Source organism: Mustela nivalis (genome assembly GCF_964662115.1).
Source record: "Mustela nivalis genome assembly, chromosome: 11".
NCBI lineage: Eukaryota > Metazoa > Chordata > Mammalia > Carnivora > Mustelidae > Mustela > Mustela nivalis.
The window spans coordinates 67888246-67911469 of record NC_139030.1 but is presented as its reverse complement, the minus strand read 5'-3'; the positions used below and the strand labels follow the sequence as shown (position 1 = coordinate 67911469).

Genomic DNA, 23224 nt, shown 5'->3' with positions numbered 1-23224 from the left:
CAGGGAGCCGGGCGCGCGGGCCCAGCCCTGGGCTTTGGGCCTCGCCGTACGCCAAGATGGCGGACGTGCACTTCCTCCCACACTTCCGGCCCCGCCCGCGCCCGCTAGGCCCGGATTGGCCCCGGCAGCGGCCCGTCGCGTCGCGCTGCGGAACCGTCGGAGCGACGCCGCTGTTCAGTCGGCGGCCGGAGAGGGAAGATGGACGCAGGTGAGGGCCCGAGCGGGCGCAGGGCTACCGGCGGGCGACGCCCTCCTGGCCCCTCTGCTGCCGGGGCCTTGCCCAGCGCGGCGTGGGTGCGGGCTGGGGCGCGGGGCGGAGCCGGCCCCGGCGCGGAGCGGGGCGGGGACGGCGTCCGTGGGAAGGCCGGCGCGGGTCTGACAGTGGGCTGTCTGCGTGTCTCGGCGCTTTTTCAGGGCCGCCCGCAGCGCCCGGGCGCCCGGCGACAAGCCCAAGGCTGGGGCGGACGAGCAGGGGCAGCGCGCTGTCCGAGACGGGCGGGGGGGTGCCGGGCGGAGCTAGCTCCAGAACCGGCGGCGGGAGAAGGCTGTGCCTGCCGCCAGCCCACGCCCCAAACGTTAAGGAATGGAAGCTCTTTAACTCTTTGGAAGTTACATCGGGAGCCTGATGGCGAGAAACGTGCTCCCAACACTCACAGAACACGCAGCTTTTTTGGAAATTTTTTACTTCAGTGACCAGTACATCATGCAAGCTTCTTTTTCGTGGTTGAAGAGAGAAACTGGATTCATGTCGTCATATCTTAACTTCTTGGGGTCCTGATGCGAAGTATGTGGCGGGTGGGAGGGCGTATGTGTGCGTGTGTGCCCGTGTACACGTGGGGATATGTGCATGTGTGGCTCTCTGGTCTGTCTCATTGTGCTTTTGTTCCAGCGGGGACATCCCTTACGTGTTGCCGGCAAACTGTTCTGGATCTTTGTTCAGTAGCCCTGAAAGTGTTGTGACACCGGCTCTCTCGTCCCCCACCAAGAGTGGGGACAGTTTTAGTCCTTTCATTCCTTGTAGGGAGTGATTTGCCTTCAAGCACCTTCCCGTCCCCCACCGCCACCTGATGTAATTCCACCTGTCATCCTGGATAGCTTTGTTTGCTTTGTCTTTCTTCTCAGGGCAGCGGCTACTTAAATTTGCCAAAATCTCAGTGTGGAAACTGGAATGCAGACGTGTATGGCCAGTATTTCAGTGACTTGTGGCATCTGGCTGGAGCAAACAGTAATCTTGACTCCCAGAGAAGCATGTTAACCAGATTGTGTTTTGTGAAGTTCATTTAAAAAAAAAGAAACCACAGAGTGTTTTGCTGTTTCCTGGGGAAATGGGATGGAGAAAGGAATAGAAATATTTATCTGTTTTCTTTGAAGTTATCACTGCTGGGATACTTCAGACTTCGTAGGAGAGACTTGGGTAAGATGGAAAACACAATTCTGTGTTGGTTATATTAGCTTAAAAAATGGAAATCATCATGTTGAAGTTGAAGTGTATTTCAGAGTAGGAAAAAAGTGTTTGCATTTGAAGGCCACTGTTGCTGCTGATGAAACATATGATCCTTGGAGGCTGTGATGGAGAAGTTTTCCTGACAGGATGCTCTACATCTTTTTAGGGTTCATTAATGGTGCAGCCTCCTCTGATCCTGGACTCCTTACAGACTCTGCCTTCTTTGACCAAGTCTTGGGCAGCTCCTAGTTGTTTTTATAGTGATCCATTCAATAAACTACATTTGTTATTGAATGAGAGGTTTGTCTTGGGCATTGTTCTAGACCCTGGGGCTAGAGAAGGGAACAAAATAGACAAAAACCCTGTGGTTCATGTGGGAGAGTGATGTGGGCCAAGCAAGAGGGAGTTTCAGTTATACCCGGAATAACCAGGAAAAAATCTCACTGCAGGCAGAAGTAAGTTTTGACCAAGACCCAAAAGCAGTGCAGGAGGAAGGGCAAGTTGGCCCTTGTGGCCAGGATGCAGCAGTTCGGGGTGAGAGAAGTAGGAGCTGAAGGCAAAGAGACAGATTTGGCCCAGTCATAGGGCCTGGTTGGGTCATAGTGAGGACTGGGGTGTTAATTTATTCTCAATGAGTTGGTGAGTCTTTGGACGGTTTTGAGTATAGCAGTAATGTGACTGGACCTATGTTTCACAGACTGGCTCTGGCTGCTCTGTCCAGAACATACTGCATGTCCTGCAGAGGGGCAAGGGCAGAAACAAGGAGCCCAGTTAGGAGGCTGTTGCAGTGAGGCAAGTGAGAGGCCATGGAAGCTTAGCTCAGGGTGGAGAGAGGAGGTTGACTTCTGGATGTATTTGAGGGTTGAGACGTCAGGATTGTGTATAGGCTGGAAGTGATGGGTTGAGGGGAGGCACGGAGAGGGAGGAGTTGAAGATGGTGCTGAGGTTTATGGCCTGAAGTGAGAACCTCTGGTGGGGAAGACTTTGGGGGTCTTACTTAGTGGGGGAGCTGTTGGTTTTGTATGAGCGGACTGTTGCTAGACATCTTTGTTGTGATGTCCAGGGAATCTTAGGGCCCACAGGCTGGAGCTGAGGGCGTCGGCCTGGACTTGAAGTGGAAGTGTGTGGAAAGCTGCTTTGGATGAGTCCCTGAGGGTCTGAGAGGAGGAGAAAAGAGAAGGGGCCCAGGAGGGGCACCCAGGGCTGCTGGCTGGCATAGACAGGTCCAGAAGGTGCAGATGGACGGCAGGCTGGTTGTGTTCTTCACCAAGCCCCCAGCACTGTGTGTGAGAACACACTCTGGGCTCAAGAGGCTGGTGGGTGCCCTTAGTTGAAACATGACTGTGCTGTCCATCCCTGAGGACAGAGCCATATCTCAAGCTTGCATCTCCAGGGTTTCAGCTGTGTCTGGCATATGGTTGGTAATCGAGGAAGCAGAACTTGAATTAATGTCACCTACGTGTTCCTGCACTACAAGTACTTCAGTTTAGAAAGGCTGTTAGTGTATAAGGTGGCAGTGGTGTGAAGGGGCTGCTGAGCCCTGCAGGGCAACAGTGTGCTCAGTGTGGTGTTCTGTGCAGTATGCAAGTGCAGTGTTTTCTAGGTCTCTGGTGTAGCTGACCTTCCGGGCGCTTTTCCTTTCTCTTCCTTACTTTTCATTCAGAACTGAACTGCCAACATCTTCATGAAAATTGTTTGGGATTTTAAAAAGTAACTACTTGAAAACCTGTTATTCTAAATTTAAACATTTTCCTTTTTTTTTTTTTTTTTAAAGATTTTATTTATTGGGACGCCTGGGTGGCTCTGTTGGTTGGACGACTGCCTTCGGCTCAGGTCATGATCCCAGAGTCCCGGGATCAAGTCCCGCATCCGGCTCCATGGGAGTCTGCTTCTCCCTCTGACCTCCTCGCTTGCTCTCTTTCACGGTCTCTCTCTCAAATAAATAAATAAAATCTTCAAAAAATTAAAAAAAAAAAAAAGATCTTATTTATTTAGTTGGTGGAGGAAGAAAGAGAGAGAGCAAGCAGGGGGAGCAGCAGGGAGAGGGAGACGCAGACTCCCTGCTGAACAGGGAGCCCAGTGCGGGCTGTATCCCAAGACCCAGGATCATGACCTGAGCGGAAGGCAGATGCTTAACCGACTGAGCCCCCCAGCGTCCCTATACATAAACATTTTCTAAAGGAAAGGCGAACCCTTCTTTTGATTTTATTTACGAAGCATTATCTCTCAGAAGCTATAGGTGGTTGAGGGAATATCTTTGAAAAGTGATGCTTTTTTCTGCCAGATTAATAATATTAAAATATTTGTTTCTAATGGAATTGCCATACTATTAAAGGGCTTTCTGCTTCTCTTGTGGGTGTGGTCAGAGACCTCTTGGAGGAAAATGTGGAAAATCAGGTGTCTGGGACCCAGGTGACCAAATGAGGGAGAGTGCCTCTGAAACAGCATCAGTTCTTACGTTGGCCAAAATCTGTCAGTCTTGCTTGTCCTCTGTGTCCTCTTAGTGGAAGTTAAAACCATTTCCTGGAGTCTGGAGACTGGCGTTATTTTTGAGATTTGATCTCATTTCACTCAGGAGTATGTAAACTGCACATATGATTTGATACCATGTGTGGTGATGATGAAGTTATTCTGAGTCCTAATTAATTTGGGGTGACCCTGTCTGGGAAGGATGCAGAATTTGCTGGCCTCCAGCCCCTGTGAAGCTTGTCAGTCTGAGCAGAGAGTTGGAGGTGAGTCTGAGACTCCTCTGTATTGGGCAATCTGTGCAGATGTAACTGATTGTGAAATTTAGTTTTAAAATAGGAAAGTACTAGTTTTTCTATTCAGCTGTTTTCTGACCTGGTGTTCTGTAATGTTTTTTGTTCTACACAAGTATTAATATGTGTTTTGACTAAATTAACACCGACAATAAGAGGGGCATTGTGTAGAGGGCAAGGGAGAGTTAGTTTCATTTTATAGATAACGAGGCTTGGAATACTAGGAAAAGGAGGATGAGGAAGTGCTGGAAACCATTGCTGGGTGCTGCACATGTGGCTGGAACCTGGCCCCGGCCTTGTGTTCCCGTCCCATGGGCAGAGCAGCAGCTGTGTCCCACCTTGTGGCAGGGGGACCAGGTCCGTGCACCCTACAGCTAGGAAGTGGGCTCTTCTGTCTCCAAAACCAAATCTTCATAGAACTGAAAACTGAGTGTCAGGAGTGAATGGTATTTTTGAGAGCACCATTGGGGAGTGCGGCCCAGAAGGTCCGGGAGCTCGGTGGTCTGGTCTAATGCAGGGGGCCTGCGCTGAGTGAGCAGCCTCTGTCCGCAGGAGCCCTGAGGGCATTGGGGCGGTGGCATTCATTCCAGGTGTCCTGTCCCCTGCTGCAGGCTGGGCTGGGCAGAGCCACTGAAGGCCAGTCAAGACTTTCTCCTGGTTGTACGGGGATGAGAAGTCCTTCACTTGCTTTCTTGGTTGGAACTGCTGCGGGTCCGTGGGACTCTGTGTGCTCATTTACCAGGGCAGAAACCTCAGGACATTGAGCTAGCTGGTGAGGTGTCGCTGATGGCTGGCTTCTGCTCCCGAAAGCCCAGGCTTGGGAGACAGGCTTGTTGGCTACATTCTGCTTTAGTGAGTTAGACCATGTATTTGGGTGAGTTTCCTGTGTGTGTCACACTGGGTGCCACACCTGTTACAGAACGCGGAGACTGGTCTTCCTTGCATATTGTGGCACCACGAACTTACCTATTCCAGTGACTCCCAGGGAACCCCACCCCAAAACATGCTTACTGTTGCCCAGCGTGGGGCAAAGCTTTTCACGTTTCATCACACTGTCTCTGAGGGAAACACAGCTATTCTCATCTTACCAGTGAGAAAACTGAGGCACAGTAAGGTCTCCACTAAGTGAGGGTCAGACTTCGGGCTGCCCACAGTGGGGACTGTGTTCAGTGGGTGTGATGGACATACACTCCACGCACAGCATCCCCGAGAACCAACAGGAACACAGTCCCTGTCTGAGGAAGTTGCCGGGCCATGGGGTAGCTGTGTCTGCAGCTAGTTCCAGAGACACACGGGACCTGCACCCAACAGAAGCAGGATTCAGGGGGAGCGGCTCTCACGAGCAGTCAGCTGGAGGGGCAGAGGTAGAAGGAGCAGTGATGTGAGGTGCTTGGGGGACATAGGGGCATGGGAGTCACCCACAGGTGACATATGTGTACCGTCACTTCGAGGTCCCTGCTACTCTAGTAAGAGCTGGGGTCACTTCCTGGTAGTTTGTTCCTTTGCTTGGAATGACAGTGTGTGTGTCTCCTTGCATGGTTTTGGCTGATGCGGTAAAGAATCTGAGGCCACACAACCCATAATTTGGTTAGCTGTTGTATAAAATTTGGTGATAAAGTGTTAACTTAATAGAACACCTCTTATTTTTTCCCTCTGAAGTTGGCTTGGTTGCCTATAAAGTTTGCTAGTAAACCTAAGAAGTACGCCTGCTTTGCATTTTGTTACCTCTCTACTTCAAAGGCGTCCCAGCTTTGATATGGGGCTGTGGTCCTTTGACAAGTGCTGTGCCCCTATGGCACAGAGCACACACGAGATACTCACCCACAGCACTTGGTAGCCTTCCAGGATTGGTAGCAATCTCTGCATCGTTCGTTTACAGTGGTGGCCTTCGAAGGGTCCTGGGCATCAGTAGGGCAGGAGAGTCAAGGTCGTTTGCATCCTTTTTCCTTGAGAGTAAATGTTTTGGTTTGAATCTACATATCAGTTAAAGCCCAGGGGTCCTATAAATAGAGAAGTAACAGAAACACCATTATGTGTGCAGGTACTTGAGATCATGGAACTTGAATTCACTCAAACGTAGCATTGATAATCATGGGCAGAAACAAGTAATCTTAGGTAGAAGGAGGGGGAGAGAAACCTGGACTCTGTTCCCAAGCATAGAGCAGTGTGCTTGGTGTTGAGGAAGCACAGGCAAGTTGGACACACTGAGCAGAGCCCCTGAGTGAAACTGGGTGGGTGACAGCTCCCAGCACCCACTGTCGTGCTCGGGCACCCTGGGCAGCACAGCTGGTTCTAGAAGCAACAGGACTGCCCTGACGCTGTCAGGTTTCAGGTGAAAAGAAGAAAAGGCGTAGCTGGATCTGGGCTCCTGACAACCAGAGAATTGTTGAAGTAGCAAATGCAGGATCTTTGATTTCTTTGGATGTCTTTGTTCATGGAGCATTGCTCACCCAACCCTGGGCCTGAGAATTAGCTGTGCGCCCAGTCTAGTCTTTCGGGTGCAGTAAAATTGTATGGCTTTGAACCTGCAGTTCTGTGTCCTCAGCATTAATGACCCAGGCTGACCTTGGCGCCCTTCTGTCTGCCAGCTTGGGTGTGCGCACCTCATGGGAAGGGTTTCATGGATACTCTGCAGCTGCACTAGGAGGGCATCCTGTTATTTTTTTCCCCCCATTTTATGAATAAGGACGTTTCTACACTGAGGGGTCAAGGGGCCCAAAGAACCTAGAAGCTGGCATTGCTTGAGCCAGGGTTGGACCTCACTGCAGGCATTAGGACCAGCACTGTGCCCCAGCACCCCCAAGGGTTATGCACAGCACAGAAGGACACACAGGGATGCTCACGCAGGGTATGTCAGGAGCACCCCGACAGGGTGTGGGAGTTACCGATGGCCTGGACATCTGTGCCGTGGGGTGCTGTGGGACCATCAGATGTTTGCTGGAGCTCTGTGTCTATGTGGACTGACCGTCATCGTTGAGAGAATAGAGACAAGGAAATCACAGGTATGGTATGGTTTCCTTCACCAATCTATGCAGAGACTTCTGGAAGGAGATTCCTTGCTAGGTATGAAGCTGCAGATGATTTTTTAAATAATTTTATTTTAGTCTTTGGGTTTTTGAAAATTAATACATCATTGTTACCAAAAGGTGGGGCTGTTGTCAAAAAAATAAATTCAGATGTGGGAGAAACTACTATAATTGATGTTCCAAAGTTCTCTGGGCAGTTTGCAGGTGAGGGCACTAGTGACTAGGTACCATTGAGGCTTGAGCGACAGCAGGTGAGAACTGTGTGTTTAGGGTTCTGTGAGGAGCAGTTGAAGAGTTGGGGGACCCAGGATACCCGGTGCCCCTTGCCTTGCAGGTGCTGGTCTGTGCTCTGCTGAGTCTGGAAACCGTGTAGAGAGGTTTTCCTCAGTCGGCTTCCAAGGACAGAGAGGGACACTGGGCCTCTCTGGCTTCTTAAATGAAACAGCACAGGATGAAATGGTGCACAGGTCCTGTGAGCACCTTCTTAGGAGGTGAGAGCTGGTGGCCATGCTCTTCTAGGAGCATCTTGAAGCAAAAACAGCTACAGGGAGTCTCAGGGACTTTGCAGAAGGGTGTGTTTGTTTCTGAGGGGTTGTGTCCCACCCAGGAATAGTACCTGTCCCTCCATGGCTGCTTGTCACCATCCCCAAGTTTGTGTTTCTTGCCCCGAAGTCCCTGCCTTCCCCTTGGTCTCTGGACACCTGCTCCAAGGGGACGCTGACTCCACCTTCTGTTCAGCTTGCACGCTGAGATGCAGTGATTACTTTTGTTCTGTAAGTTTAAGTTTAAAACTAGTACTGAAGTCAGGGGCTTCCTGCCCTGGGCCTGGCACCGTTGGCCTCGTCCTCGTGTCGGCTGGAAGGCGAGGCTCGGGGGCTGCTGCCCTGTTGCTTACAGTTGCTTTGTCTTTGGTGATTGTCACTGCCCTGCCGAGACACAGAGTTACATGGAGTCCTTTATGTGGAAATGCTGGAAATGATCTTTCATGTTGTTTTATGAAATGACAAAAATGGGATCAATGTGTGTTTGGTTTCAATAGCTACTCTGACCTACGACACTCTTCGATTTGCTGAGTTTGAAGATTTCCCGGAGACCTCAGAGCCTGTGTGGATACTGGGTAGAAAATACAGCATTTTCACAGGTATTAGCCATGTTGGAGCCCGTTGTGCTCTCATGTTGGGGGAATAAAATAATAGTTATCTGTTAACTTCCTGTATCATATGATCTACAAAGTTAAGGCTGTGTATCTTTTCTGCTTTTAAACAATCCCTAGAAAAGGATGAGATCTTGTCCGATGTGGCATCCAGACTTTGGTTTACATACAGGAAGAACTTCCCAGCCATTGGTAAGTATGCCATCGGCTACCACGCGTGCTCATAGATACAGGGTTTAAAAGTAGGACGGGTCGGACGCATAATGTTGCAGGATGCCCGGTCCTTGCCACTTAATCTCTGATGTCACGGCGACCCTAGTGACTTAAGCCAGCTGAGGTCTTGCCCCTTATGTGGCAGAGTTAGGATTTAAACCCAGGAATCCTGATTCTCCCGAGGGCAGGGATTTTTCTGACTATTGGTCCTAGTTTCTTACTGGGACCTCAGAGTCAGGATAATGAGTCACAAGTAGCATTTCAAAGTGAGAGCAGAATGGAGTGTGGAGTCGTGGGTTTCCACAGTGAGGCAGCGTGTGGCTTCAGGAGGCTTCGGTGTGTACGTTGGAACAGGGTCCTGGGTCATAGTTGTCACAGTGCGCTTCAGACTTTAGGCCCAGGGTATCTGGAGGCCACTGCTCCACGTCATCACCTTTTCTGCGGTGTCCCGCACTTAGTTGCATGGAGACCTGAAGGGCCGCTTGGATGTGCCTTGTCTTCACATTGCACTGATGTAAGTCCCATTCAGAGTCCTGGCCCTGGAGATGGACGGGGAGGGGCCCTAGCTCTCAGCCTAGCTTTGTCAGTTGGAGAACCTGAGACCAGAGGGTCGGCACCAGGAGGCTGCAGCTTCCAGGTGGCCTGTCTCCATCAGGCTCTGCCCAGAGATGCGAGCCTGGGTTCTCTGGAAGGGAGGGGCATGTGGTACGGCTGCAGGGTCGTGGTGGGGAGTGCTGTGGGGTAGGGAGACTAGACCAGTGCCACCACAGGCCACCTAACAATGGCATTTGTCTGCTTTGCTCCGGGATGCCATTCATGCCACAGGTGCTGTGCTCAGCCCTGGAGACAGGGAAGCACCTGGTCATGGAGGTGTGCTGGGCACTGGTGCGGGGACATCGCTGTCCTGCAGGTCACTGTCTGGATGCACAGAGCGGGGCCGGGCTTAGAGGAGCCTTGTAGTGTTTGGGAACGTCCTTGAGGAGCAAGGTGCCTGCCACTAAGGGCCCACATAGTCTCTCCTTCCCAGCCATGGGGAGATGGCTGGCAGGTATTGCTGGTGGGAACAGGAGTTGTTGCATGCCCCCAACTCTGCCCCTCGGGGCGTTTGTAGGAGGGGCTACCTCTGGTGGCACTGCAGGGAAGTATGGGGTCTGCTGGGGCTGCCGCTCCGAGGTCTGGCCCTGGCCTCTCTGCTCCCGCGCCGCCTCGCACCTCTCACCTCACTGGGCCTTTGGACATTGGGATGTCTCCTGTCGCACTGGGGCCAGTCTCAGAGTACCCGCAGAACTCTAGTGCCCAGGATGGGTATCCTCTGGGCCCTGGCAGGGGGCATGATGTGGCTGGGCTCCAGGGCGCGTGTGCTTGAAGTGCTGAGGGCTATTACTGGCCTGCCCAGGCTTGTGTTGCCGCCCTCTTGCACACAGGCCAAGCTCCCAGCAGATGCAGCTTGGCTCTTCCGGTGCGTGGAGAAAGGTTGTCCTTATTGAACTTGGACTTTCCTCGATTACTTGTGAGACTTAGTGTGTTCCATATGTTTTCCAGACAATCTAATTCTCTGTGACAGACTAACTGTTCATGTATTTTGCCACTTTCAAGGGGTTGGCAGGACGTGTCATTGCCCAATAAATGTGCACTTGGCATGATCAGGTTCTAAATGTCCTGTCCTCTGAGACGGAGCTGATGCGGCATAGGGCTGATCCCAGCATACTAGGACCAAGGCCTCTTGCCAGTGGACTCCTGAGCTTTTGGGCCATCTGACGGTGAGGGCTCTGTCTTTATTCACCATGACAGGGGGCACTGGCCCCACCTCGGACACAGGCTGGGGCTGCATGCTGCGCTGCGGACAGATGATCTTTGCCCAGGCCCTGGTGTGCCGCCATTTAGGCCGAGGTGAGTCACAGCCTGTTGGAAGCCAACAGGATTGGGGGCCTAGGTTACCCACTGCATGCAGACTAGCGTTCAGGGTTTTCTTGAGCGGCAACCCACAGGTTTTCATTGATTTTTAAAAAGTGACATTAAAGAATATCGATGAACATTCATGTTTTAGAAATGATCTTCATATCACTGAAACTGTTTTCTGTGCTGTATGGGTTTATCTTGATGGGTTAGCATGTATGCGTTTGGAAATCCTAGAGAATTTAGCTTTTAACTTTAGAAAGGTTCAGAAAAGGGTATCATCTGTGGCTTGAGTGTTTTAGAAATGTAAAGGCTTCTTTCTCCTCTTTTGGTAAAATTGAATTTCTGCATCTCTCCACTAGATTGGAGGTGGACCCAGCGGAAGAGGCAGTCTGATAGCTACTTCAATGTCCTCAACGCGTTCATCGACAGGAAGGATAGTTACTACTCCATTCACCAGATAGGTGGGAGATTGCTAAGTGCGTCAGGCCCTGCTACTTAGAGCAGGCCAAGTCATTGGTTTTCCCCGAGCGCTTCTCTGGTTTCGGGTGTGTGAGGCGTGAAGCTGTAGGTCCCTCTGGCTGTGGCCACCAGGGGCTGTGGCATGGGCCAGGCCAGCTCAGACCCGGGGCCTTGCCGTGGCATGGTTGGGGGGGTGCATGGCCACAGTGGGGTGCAGGCTGCTCATTGCAGCAGCAGTGCGGGTGGGACAGCATCTCCAGGGGTCATCCCTCTCTGAGCCCATCACTAAGTGTAAATGCTCCTTTGTTTTGAGCATCATGTCCTCACTTACAGAAGGAAGTAAAGATATAACTTTGATTCATTGAATTTCCTCTATCCTACTCCTTATTGAAGGGCTGGTATCTTGGCTTATAGTGAGGGATGACCCTTGAGGTGGCCTCTCTCCCTCTCGGAGAAAGTGTCCTGGAGTCTGTCAGGAGCACCTGCTGGAGGCGGGGAGGAGGCGTGCCAGTCCAGGCTTCCTGTGGAGTGTTCCTGCTGCTATGTGCTGCTGCCAAGATGGGCCTCTTTTAGGGGAGGGACGGGGGAGGCACATGTCACTAATCTCATCTGTTTCCTACAGCACAAATGGGAGTTGGCGAGGGCAAGTCCATCGGCCAGTGGTACGGGCCCAACACTGTTGCCCAGGTGCTCAAGTATGTGCCAAGTCCTATCCCTCCCATTTCCTTGGGGTGGCGTGAGCATGACCTGTGGATTCAAACTCTCCTGAGTCTGAGGGGTCTTTTATACTTCCCCTCATGGCCCTCCTGAGAGTCCTTGGAGGTGGTCATGTCCCGTGATGTTTCCTCATAGAGGAGTGTCATCATCCGGATAGTGCCTGCTGGATGGGGCCTCTGTGTCTGTTACATGGCTGGAGGTTGAAACTGGTCTGGAGTGACAGCAGTGCGGTGTGGGTGCTGTGGGCCTCGGCCTCTGTGCCGACCTTCTCCCCGCAGTGGACCCTGTGGCTTTCCTTCCACATCCAGACTCAAACCTCTGTCCCCTGCTCCTTGTAACCCAGGCTCCCTGCTCCTGGTGTCTGAACCTACCCCTTCTCCCTTTCCCCACAACCCACAGTTGCAGTGAAGGGCTGCCCTGTCCACGTGGCCTCTCTTGGCAGGTTGCTGGGGACCTGCCAGAGTGCTACTTTCTTTTACAAATCCACCTTCCTCAAGTCTGCCCATGGTCTCTCTGTCCCCTCACCCTGCCCCCCCCCATTTACTCAGCCCTTACCACATGCCCCTAAGAGCCCTGGGTCCAGCCCTGCACACCTTGGAAGCAGAGTCTTTCTGCACGGTCAGTCTCCCTGTGTGGTCAGTGTGTGGTCTGCATGTGTGGTCCATATGTGTAGCCTGTGTGTGCCTGCATGAGTTGTCTGCATGGTCTGCGTGGACTGCGCACGTGGTCTGTGCATGTGGTGTGGCTGCATGGCCTGTGTGTGTGGTCTGTGTGCATGCCTGCACGTGGGATCTGCCAGTATGGTCTCTGGGCTTTTGCTGTCCCCAGTTCTGCTCTGAAGCAGCTCCTTCGAGGTTGCTGTCCATCTAGTCCCTTCCCAATGCCAAGATTTGGTCCTCTGTTTACTCAGTTGTTCGGCAGGTGGCTCTTGGTGCAGATGTTCTCTCTAGGAAACCCTGGGTGGTACAGTCATGCTCTTTGGTCCCTGTTGATGGAGATGGCTCCATTGTCGTCTCCCCTCCAAGAGCATTGCGGGGCTGAGTTGGCCTTAGGCCGCTTCTCTTTTCTGCCAGCAGCAGCATGAGCTGTGGTCTACAGGGTGCAGTTCTGAGAGCCACCCCCCCCCCCACCCAGTACTGATTTGTGCCCAGACTCGGGTCCAGATACTTACTCAGCAGCACCCCTGAGATGTCCGAGGGGCATGTCAGCCTAACAGCCAGAACCAGAAGCTGACCCTTCTCCCCGTCCCCGGCCTGTTTGTTCTACAGGGAATGTCAGTGCTGTCCTTCCAGGAACTCAGAAAAAAAAACTGGGGTCATGCTGGGTTTTTTTTTTTTTCAACACACCTCATTCATTTGGGTCTGGACTCTAACCAGTGCTTGTTACCTCCCTGTCCTCACCACGGTCCAAAACCCATTTCTGCCTCCTTGTTGGTCTTCCTTTTCTCTTCGATGTCCTCGAGGCTCTTTTAAAATACAAATAGGTGTTAGGGCACCTGGTTGGTTCCATCAGCTAAGCATCTCTCCCTTTTTTTTAAAATAAAGAGGATTTATTTATTTATTTATTTATTTATTTATTTATTTATTTGAGAGAGAGAGAGAGAGAGAAAGCAAGAGAACGAAAGAGAACATGAGCAAGGAGGAGGGGAGAGGCAGTGGGAGAGGGAGAAGCAGGCTCCCTGCTGAGCAAGAAGTCTGATGTGGGGCTTGATCCCAGGGCCCTGGGATTGTGACCTGAAGCCAAAGGCAGCGGCTTAACCCACTGAGGCTCCCAGGTGCCCCAAGCATCCGGGTCTTGATTTTGGTGGGATCGAGCCCCTTGCTGCCAACATTGGGCCCTGTGGTTGGTGGGGAGTCTGCTTGAGATTCCCTGCCCCCCCAATGCTGTACTTGTGCACATACTCTGTCTCTAATCAGTGAGGGTTTTTTGAAGATTATTAGAGAGACTGAGTGTATACATGTGGGTAGGGAGCAGAGGGAGAGAGTTAAGCAGACTTCGTACTGAGTACAGAGCTCACTATGGCGCTTGATCGAGGAACTGAGATCACGACCTGAGCCAGAATCAGGCTCTTAACCCACTGAGCCACCCAGGTGCCCCTAAACCAATAAACCTTAAAAAAGTAAGATAAAAATAAAATACCAATAGGTGTTGGGATGCTTGTGTGGCTCAGTCAGTTGTTAAGCATCTGCCTTTGGCTCAGGTCATGGTCCCGGGTCCTAGGATCGAGTTCCACATCAGGCTCCTTGCTGACCGGGGAGCCTGCTTCTCTGTCTGCCACTCCCCCACTTATACGTGCACTCCTGCTCTCTCCCTCTTTCTCTCTCACAAATACATATAATCTTTAAAAAAAAAAATACCAATAGGTGTCATCTTCATAAAATACATGGTGGCTGTCTGCCCCTTTTCTACTAGAACTGTCCTGGGGCTTCCCAGATGACTCCAGGGAAGGCTGCAGGTAGACGTGGATCTGCCTCCCAATCCGGCTCTGTCTCCACTGCTTGCCCCTGTGCTCAGTCCCAGGCATACTGTACCTGTGCTCCTTGCACACGCCTTGCCCAGGGCCTCTGTACCTGCTGCAGCCTTCCCCCAGCATTAAGGCCTTCTTGCACCTGCACTGGTAGTGCCCCAACTACTGCTCTGTTGTTGTCTGCTGTGCTCACCACCCACTGCCTGCCTCTTGTTTGGACTGTCCGTGTCTTGGGGGGCTGCTTTGTGTCTTGTGTGTCAGTGGGTTTCACTGCTGTACCTGGCCCTCAGCAGGCGTGAGAGTGAGTCAACTGGCAGAGTGTTGCACGTGTTCCCCTGGGCACCACTTTGACCTTCCCATGGGGAGGGGCTCTATGTGGCCCTGACGCCCTGTGCCCCTCACGGGTGTCCCCAGATGAACTAGGTTCTCCCATTAGACTTGTGGTTGTCGCTCACTTGTCTTGCAGAGGCTCAAGCTTTTGGATGCTCTCTGCTGCCAGTTACTGTTGTGAACCGCAGATCTCTCTGTGGGGCTTGAGCTGCTTGTCAGCCTGTCACTTTTGGGGTGAGGTGGAGCAGAGTGTGAAGGTGCAAGGGGCATGAGGATGCTGGGCCTGCTTGGGCTGGCAGAAGCCATGGTATAGCTGAGACAGGGTTTGTGCTCCCTTCCCCAGGAAAGAACGCCCTGCAGCCAGGGCTCCTGTGCAGGGACCCTGTCCCCATGCGGCAGCTGGACGTAATGGAAGCAGCACTGGGCCCAGGTGGGAAGAAGCAGGCCGCAGCCTTGGCTTTCTTCTCATCTGTAGCCCTGAAGGTCTCAGCTGTGATCTTTCTCATCTGCAAACCTGCGGGAGCATTTGCTGCCCTCTCCTTTACTTGGCCCCTGGAAGTGAGAGGTCTTTGAGTTGTGAAGGCTTACTGGTGTGTCCTCTCTTTTCTGTTAGGAAACTGGCTGTTTTCGACACCTGGAGCGCCTTGGCAGTCCACATAGCCATGGACAACACGGTGGTGATGGAGGACATCAGTAAGTGAACAAGAGCTCAGGGGCTGTAGCCAGTGGGACTCAGGGAGCGGCTCCCCAGCCCACGGAGGGGCCTTGAGTGGCATGCAGGTCGGTGCCCTGTTACATGGCCAGGGGATCCCTCATTCTCATCCATTGTACAATAGGCTTAGGGGATGGGCCCGGACTCTCTGCAGAGCTGGGTTACATTGTACCCCAACTTGCCATATCCGTGTTGCCAGAACTTGTTCAGGTGTGCTGGGTCAGTCTTTCCCTGGCACCATGCACCGCAAGGAAAGGCAGGAACAGCTTTCAGCTGTACTGTCTCTAGCCAAGGTGTAACAGGAAGCATAGAGGAGCATAGCTCTCTTCCTCTTCCTGGAAGGATCCGTGGGAAACTTGAAAGATTCAGGCATGCTGAAGTTTTAGTCACCGATGCTGTGCCAAGAAGGAGTGAGGGACAGGCTGCTTTCCAGAGCCTGCATTCCTGCGGGATCCAGGGTGAGGTGCGGGTTAGGGCCTGGAGGAGACTCAGCCATGTCCCCAGATGATGGCCCCTGGCTCTTGGCATCTTAGGTCATCTGTAACCATGCTATTGGAAATCAGTGCAGACCTGGTCTTGTCTGAGGAGGACTGGGTCTGTTCTGAGGAGGGCCCGGGCCTACAGATGTAACAGTCTCATGGTTGGGGTGTGTGTGTGGCTGCACGGCCATGGTCAGGGCCCTGGAGTCCTCCCCTCCTGAGTCAGAAGCGACGAAGGCTCCTCAGGGGGATGACTTAGGAAGAACAGCGTTAGTATACAACCAGCAAGGACGCTGGGACAGAAACAGTGCCTGAGGGCCTGTGCATAGGTTAGTGAGGTTAGTGAGGTGACTAGTAGGTGGAGGGGATTCTGAATAGCTGTGCTAATTGCTTTTGGCTTTAGAAGCCTCAGGGGGCTGGGGAGGGGATACTTAAGGCCTCAGCCAAGGCAGGTGAGCAGCCACTTTTCTAGTCTGTGGGTGTTAGGATTCATCTTAGACTTGTTTTCCAGATTCAGGTTGTGTGAAGCACTTGACTTCGTTACACTTGTTTCCCTTGACTGAGTAATGACACGCTTATTCCTTTTGGGTGAGCTTCTGTCGGCTTCTGTTCAGCGCTTGAAAGCACATCTCTGTTTTCCAGGAAGGTTGTGCAGGGGCAGCCTTCCTTGTGCGGGGGCCACCGCACTTCCCACGGATTCCAGCCGGCACTGTAACGGCTTCCCGGCGGGAGCGGAGGTTACCAACAGGCCGGCACCATGGAGACCCTTGGTGCTTCTCATCCCTCTGCGCTTGGGGCTCACCGACATCAACGAGGCCTATGTGGAGACGCTGAAGGTGGGCCTTCTCGCTGACCAGCAGAGGGACCGAAATACTGCTTCTTGTTAAAACCCTGCTGTTGTCGCCATATTGGCCCATTCTACCCTCTGACCTCTCCGCCCCCCCAACCTGCCGCCCTGTGGACTCCTGGCCTCCACCTGAGTGGTCTTGACCACCTCTCCTGCTGGCCCCCACACTCACTCTGCAGTTTCTGCTCCCCTGCCCCCAGGCCCCAGCAGCACTGGTCTCAGTGTGGTGCCCCCCCGCCCCGCACACCTCTCTGCCCTGTGCATGGGCCCTTTTCGCCCCTGTCTGTACCTCCTCCCATAGCCCCTCACTTGTGCCTTCCACAGCCCCACTGCCTGCGTGGGGCTTTCCTGGACACAGCTGCACGGTACCTGCTGATGAAGCTCTTGGGGACCACGTCTTCTCACTCTCCATCCCCTGCCACCCCGTCAGGCCCTGGCCGGGGAGGAGGCTGAATTTGTGTGGCACATGGGCTTGTGGTCACCAGACAGTGTGCTCAGCTTCCCGCCTCCCCTCTGCCCTGCAGCGCTGCTTCATGATGCCTCAGTCCCTGGGAGTGATCGGAGGGAAGCCCAACAGCGCTCACTACTTCATAGGCTATGTGGGTGAGTGCTGGTCCTGCTGGCAACTGAAACATCGTGAGGGTATTGGCTCGACCCTGGGTGTCCGGTGTAGAAGCAGCATGCTTCTGTGAGAGGTCTACATCCCTGCCCAGCTGGTGCTGGCCTCCTGAGGACGCTCCTTCCCTGCAGTGGTCTGGCTCCCACCCCATCTCATGCCTGCTGTCTCCCAACGTGGCATGTGAGCAGGTGGATTTCCACGTGGCCCGTAGGAGTGGGACCCCAGTCTGTTCCCTTCCCGTTGACTTGCTCATCTTTCCCAGGTGAGGAGCTCATCTACTTGGACCCGCACACGACGCAGCCTGCAGTGGAGCTGACTGACAGCTGCTTCATCCCAGACGAGAGCTTCCACTGCCGCCACCCGCCCAGCAGGATGGGCATCAGCGAGCTCGACCCATCCATTGCCGTGGTGCGTCTCCCGCTGTGTGCTGCCTGCTCCCCTGGCCATGGGAGCTCGTGGGCAGGTGGGAAGGAAGGGTCTCCGATTTTATGATTTTGTTTTCAGCGCACTGGAGGAAGTATCATATTGATTTGGTTTCACATGCACAGGGCACAGAAGGTTTTAATAATGTCTGTTAGCTTCCTGTGCGCGCCTGGGGCCTTCAGCCTTTGTGGTCCCCCATGGCTCCCTGGCCCTCACAGCTAGTGGCCCCCCCAACACAGGGGCAGTCTGCTCCATTCCCTATTCCGCATCACCTTTTTGGGGTTTGGAGTTTGACTTTGGAGTTTTTGACTTAATGTATCTGGAAGATGATTTCTAAGAATGAGCTTCTTTGCTCTGATTACAAAGGTAGAATTTTGGGCTGTGATTTGTGTAAACCTATGTATTCTTCAAATGCATTTGATGGGGATCGCGGTCAGAAACACCTGGAAGGAATGGTGTCCCTCAGGGAGTGATTAACTAATAAGTCCCCGACAAGGTAGATCCTGGTCCCGATGGAGCTCTCTGGACCTTTGGTCTGTGCGTCTTGTGTCTCATCCTGAGGTGGGTGGTGGGTGGAGCCGTGCCTTGGAGGGTTGAATTCCTGGGGCTGTAAGCGCTGCTCCGTAGTGGACTGAGGCTGGTGCTCACAGAGACAGTGCAGGCTAGAGTGGCAGTGCTTTGGGCTGTAGGCATATGGACACCAGGCAGGAGGGGTTACCCTGTCCTTGCCTGACAGGAGGAGGGCTGCATGTGGGCTCCTCAGGAGATCCTGGCTTCTCGTCTCCCAGCAGCATGTCATGCATGTGCTGTCACCCGAGCCAGGGCTGCATGGATGGTCTCTGGAGGGAGAGGGCACCCATTTCCGGGATCGCACCTAGAGTTCTGGTGGCGCCTGGAGTGTTTGGTAACATGTCCCTGGCATAGGTGCTGCGTGTGTGATGGTTCTAGCCGCGCGCCATCGCCACTGACTCTGTGTGGGACCCAGGGCTCCCCTCGTCTAGGTGCCGCTGGTGGGAGGCCCTGTGCTGTGCCCTGTGGATTCTGGTGGCATGTGAATGGCCAGGCCATGAAACTGCACATGGCCTCCGTGGCCTTGTTGATCAGGGCGGAGTGTCGAGCTGCGGACCAAGCCCTCAGAGGAGGGCAGAGACCTAGATCTCCTGCACTCAAGTGTGGCCAGCTCGTGTGCCTCACCACGTGCTGCTCATGGCTGCTTCTGTTCCAGGGCTTCTTCTGTAAGACTGAGGACGACTTTGATGACTGGTGCCAACGAGTCAGACAGGTGGGTGGCAGGTCCCCTCATGTGGGTGGTGGTTACAGGAGGCTGTCTTAGCGTCTCTGGTTTGGGGTCCCGCCTCCCTTGGCACCTGGCCCTCAGCTCACAGTGTGGCTTGTGGCTTCGGCCTCGTGTGCAGAGAACATGGCCACGGAGCTTGCTGTGAGCCTTTGCAGGGCGTTTCAGATTTGCCCGTGTTGTGGCTGCGAGCGGAGGTGGCATGTGGAGTTTGGCGCCCTCTGTGTGAGCGATTGGAGACCTGATGATGCGCAGACCAGCAGAGGCCACCTCCCCGTCCTTGCTCACGGCTCCCTCTGCCAGCAGTGTGATCTCTCTGGATGGGGGGCGCTTCGCCACACCCCCCATGGCTGTGTCTAACGGCCTTGTCTGCTGACAGCTGTCATTGCTTGGAGGTGCCCTGCCCATGTTCGAGCTGGTGGAGCAGCAGCCTTCTCACCTGGCCTGCCCTGACGTCCTGAACCTGTCCTTAGGTGAGTGTGAAGGCCACAGGGCCACATCTCAGGTGGGGACACAGCTGTTCTGGGAGTGGTATGGTCTGTGCAGTGTTCTGTCCTCTTTGCTTCGCCCAGGTCCTGTTCCAGTTGCTTTTGACTTTTAAGATTTGTATGAGTCCAGGATGTAAGCCTGTGGTGGTGTATATGTGGGACAGGGTGCTGCTGGATAGCCTGGGCCCCAAGTGGCAGCAGGGCACTCTGCTGCCCTGTCCTTCATCACATGTGCGATAAGCCGGCCCCCGGGGCGTGGAGCCGGGTGTGCTCCTCATGTGGCCCCTTGGGTCCCTGTGAGCCGGAACATGCCAGGCTCTCCGCGACGGTCCAGTGTCTCTATGAGGTCCAGGATGGGTGCCAGCCCTGGAATGGCAGGCCACAGGTGGGCTCCGTGTCCTGCTGCTCAGTAGCTCTAAGCCCAGGGCCTCCTCCCTCACTCAGGCCCTCAGTTTCCCTAAAGTGAAGCGACTTGTGGCACACACAGAACCGGGACTCAGCAGGCAAGCCATGCACACATCCCGTTCAGGCAGCCATCTGTCTCTGTGATGGTGACGGGGCCTCCTCCTCTGAGGAGATCATGGAGGGTGGTGACTGAGCCCGCTGTCTGGCAGGAACCTACAGGGAGTCAGGGGTCTCATTGGATACTCAGGACAGATGTCCCATCAGTCCCCAGATGGTACACGGGGTACTACTCCTCTTGGGACAGGAAGCCCTGCTCTCCCAGCCACTGCCCCTTCCCTCTGTGCTCTGCCGAGAAGCGTGTTCTGTTTCAGAAGTGCCTGTGGGATTCTCTTTCCTGCCCTCCCCTCGCCAGCTGAAGCTCCTGGCCTGCGGAGCCCCACGACCCAGGAGGGCCAGTGCCTCAGCAGGGTGGTCCTGATGTCCCCTTTTCTCCTGTTGCATCAAGGGCGAGCAGGCCACATGCAGGGTGTGGGTAGTGTGTCTCCTCGTCCGCGCCAACCAGAGACCCCATGCCAGGCGTTTAATGAGGTATTGTCTTGTTTCTTCTAGATTCTTCTGACGTAGAGCGACTGGAAAGATTCTTTGATTCAGAAGATGAAGACTTTGAAATCTTGTCTCTTTGAAAATCCTGGAGTTGGGGGACAGTCTCCACTGGCCCTTCCTGGGGGCCCCTTCCAGAGCCCGGCCCTGCCTCGGGGCGCTTGGCGCCGCCGTGTTTCATCCATCCAGCCTGCCCGTCCGCTGAATGCCCGCGCCCCATGCTGCCTCCGCCCGCGGATGGAGGACTGCCCTGTCCCGGGGGCCTTCCCGCGAGCCTGGGGACTGTGCAGGCCCGGAGGGCTCGCCGGGCTCCCTGGCACAGATGAGGCGCCGCCCGTGGGAAGGCCCGTGCAGCCGGGCAGGTGCTCCAGAGAGCTGAGCCGTTTGCACCTGAGAGCTCTCCCTGCGACACGGCCCACCCTGTGTTCGCCTGCTGCCTCTGCCCTGCTTCCTCCTGGGCACTCGGTTCTGGGTTTGCTTTGGAATTAAAGTCCTGTTTGAAGTTCCAAGGACATGAATTTCTGTGGGGCACGTCCCAAGTCAGGCTCTGGAGAGCTGCAGGGCGGGCGTGCACGAATGGTGCCTGCGGACTTGGTCCGGCCCTGCCCTCCAAGGCCCCTGCCCTCCGCACCGCCTGCCTGGCGTGCTTCTCAAGGGCTACCTCAGTGGGAGATCGGGCTGAAGTAGTGCAGCAGGGTTTCTCCTTCCTCTGGGGAGCAAACTAGTAAAGTGGTGGCACATGGTGGAAACCCAAAGATGTCCCCATGCTTGGGACTCACTAGGACGGGGATGTGCCTGCTTTCCCGGAGCTGCAGGTAAAGTCCAAGTAGGCTGCATCTTTCTCATGCCGCCTTTGCGGGTCCGGGCATCCCAGACGCCCCGCGTGCTGCTGCTTGCTTGTCGCGCCAGCTTCCTCTGGGTCGGGGTTGGGTGTGGGGAGGAGCTGCTCTGGGGCCCTGGCGGGGGCGGGGTGTGCAGCCTGCTGCCATCCAGGGCCTTCCTCCTACTCACCAAGGCTTTGGGTGGTTTAGGGCCAGAAGGTAAAGCTCATAGCTTTACGATGTGAGCCTGGCGCCCCATCCCTCTTGTGTACCAGTCAGAGACAGTTCCAGATCCTTCTCAGCACTAACCTCAGCACCTGCAGCCTTTAGTCCAAGTCCTCTGGGCCCAGGCTGTACCACTTCCATTCGGGTTTGCCGTCCATCTTGGAAGCCTGGCTTCTGTCCCACCAGAAGTGTAAATGGGCTGTGGGGGGCTCGGCAGAGGCGATGGGCTGTCCCAGAGCGCCTCCACACACAGCCTCCTCCAAGCCCTGCCTTGGGAGGGCAGGGCCTGAACTCATGGCTGCCCTGAGCCTGCTCGTCCTGCCGGCCCTCGTGCTGCCCACATAAGCGACTTTCTCTGTTTTGTTTTTCCTGTTTCTTGCGCCCCGCCAGTGAGGTAGAGTTGGGGGAGCAGGGAAGGTTGGCTGGTTTCAACTCCTCCAGCACTGCATTTCTCTGACGAACACGTGCTGCTGCGGGCTGGGTACCAGGGGATGCCGCGGCCGCCGCTGCTGCTGGTACGAACCAGGGACGCAGGCGATGGCCTGACCCACGGAGAGCTTTGTTTCGTGTTTTGAAAAAGGCTTACTGAAGAGAATGTTGTTCATTCTTAGTAGTGTAGTTTGCAGTTCTTAATGGCAAATAATAAATAACAGTTTCAGTAGAAAACACTTCGTTGTCTGTGTCTTGATTTTTTTCTCAAGTTCTATGTGGATGTGGTTAAAGCAGGAAAGTGGCCTAGGCTCCTGATGCCACCGGAGGGCTCCAGGGAGGGATCTGGTGGGGCTATGGCCTGCTCATGGCCCCAGACCCATCCCACCTCCCACCCAGCCTGTGAGCGGTGATGCTGTAACTCGGCCTCGCGGTCCCCAAAATGAACACAAGGGAACTTGCTTTTAGAACACACAGGATCTCCTTTAACAAGAGGCTTTGTAGAAAGTGTCCCCAGTGCAGCTAGCTTTATTTTGGTTTGTAAAAGCAGCATCCCTCCAGGTGGGCTGAGTGCTGGCTGTGAGTCACAAAGGACATGGGCAAGGCCCATGGTGGGACGATCTAGAGGGGGCTGTGAGGGGCCTAAGGCAGACACTGGTGGGAAGCACTGGTTGCTTCCCAGGTGAAGAGGTCCACCTGCGTCGTGGCCTCTGGGAAACACCCATAGGAGCTTCTCGTGCTGGACCATCCTCCCTATGCAGCTGCTTTGAGCTACAGCTTTCCTGTCAGGATCCCAGAGGTCAGTGGTCTTAAGATCTCTGCAGGGCTGATTTATGCTGGAGGCTCTAGGGCAAAAAGTTTGCCCTCCTTTCCCCCCTCCTGGAAGCTGCCCAGGTTCCACCTTAAGCGTCCCAAAGGTGTGCCCTCTGACCTGTCCTGTGGCCACCAATGTCCCCTGACTGGGACTCCTGCCTCCCTGCAGGAGACCCCTGTGACTGTCTCTTGGGCCTTCCCAGACAAGGTAGGAGGGTCTCTCCACCTCCCTGTGCGGCTGCTGTTCCCAGGCTCCAGTAGGACCACATGTCCATCTTTGGGGGCCATTACTTGACCCACTCCAGTGCAAAAGCCATCGGAGCTGGGGGCTCTGGACCATGTCACATACCATATGCCTGCCCCACCCACTCCTTGCCCCTGTTGGCCAGATATTTCAAGACACATGCTGCATTCCCTGAAGAAAGCTTGTCTGTTGGACTGTTTTTGCCTCCAGCCTGGTTGTACCACCCACCACCTACGGGACCCCCTCTGCTCTGGCTGCTCCTCCTGAGTTCCCTCCACCTCTGACCCCACCTGTATCCTGCATCCACAGCTCCATCTGAGCAGACTGCTCTGCCTGTGTCCTGGTCTGTGCTGGGCAC

The 23224-nt window shown here is 54.3% G+C and overlaps 1 protein-coding gene across 1 annotated transcript; it reads left to right on the top strand.

The window, feature by feature from the left end:
• The first annotated feature begins 79 nt into the window (after positions 1-79).
• On the top strand, positions 80-22046 carry ATG4B (autophagy related 4B cysteine peptidase). Its single transcript, XM_082689664.1, has 13 exons — positions 80-208; positions 8269-8370; positions 8503-8574; positions 10387-10485; positions 10854-10955; positions 11576-11648; positions 15081-15160; positions 16301-16494; positions 17030-17108; positions 17387-17532; positions 18773-18829; positions 19221-19314; positions 20344-22046. Exons 1-13 carry the CDS (start codon positions 199-201, stop codon positions 20415-20417), a joined length of 1182 nt encoding a protein of 393 aa, XP_082545790.1. The 5' UTR covers positions 80-198; the 3' UTR covers positions 20418-22046.
• Positions 22047-23224: the final 1178 nt, after the last annotated feature.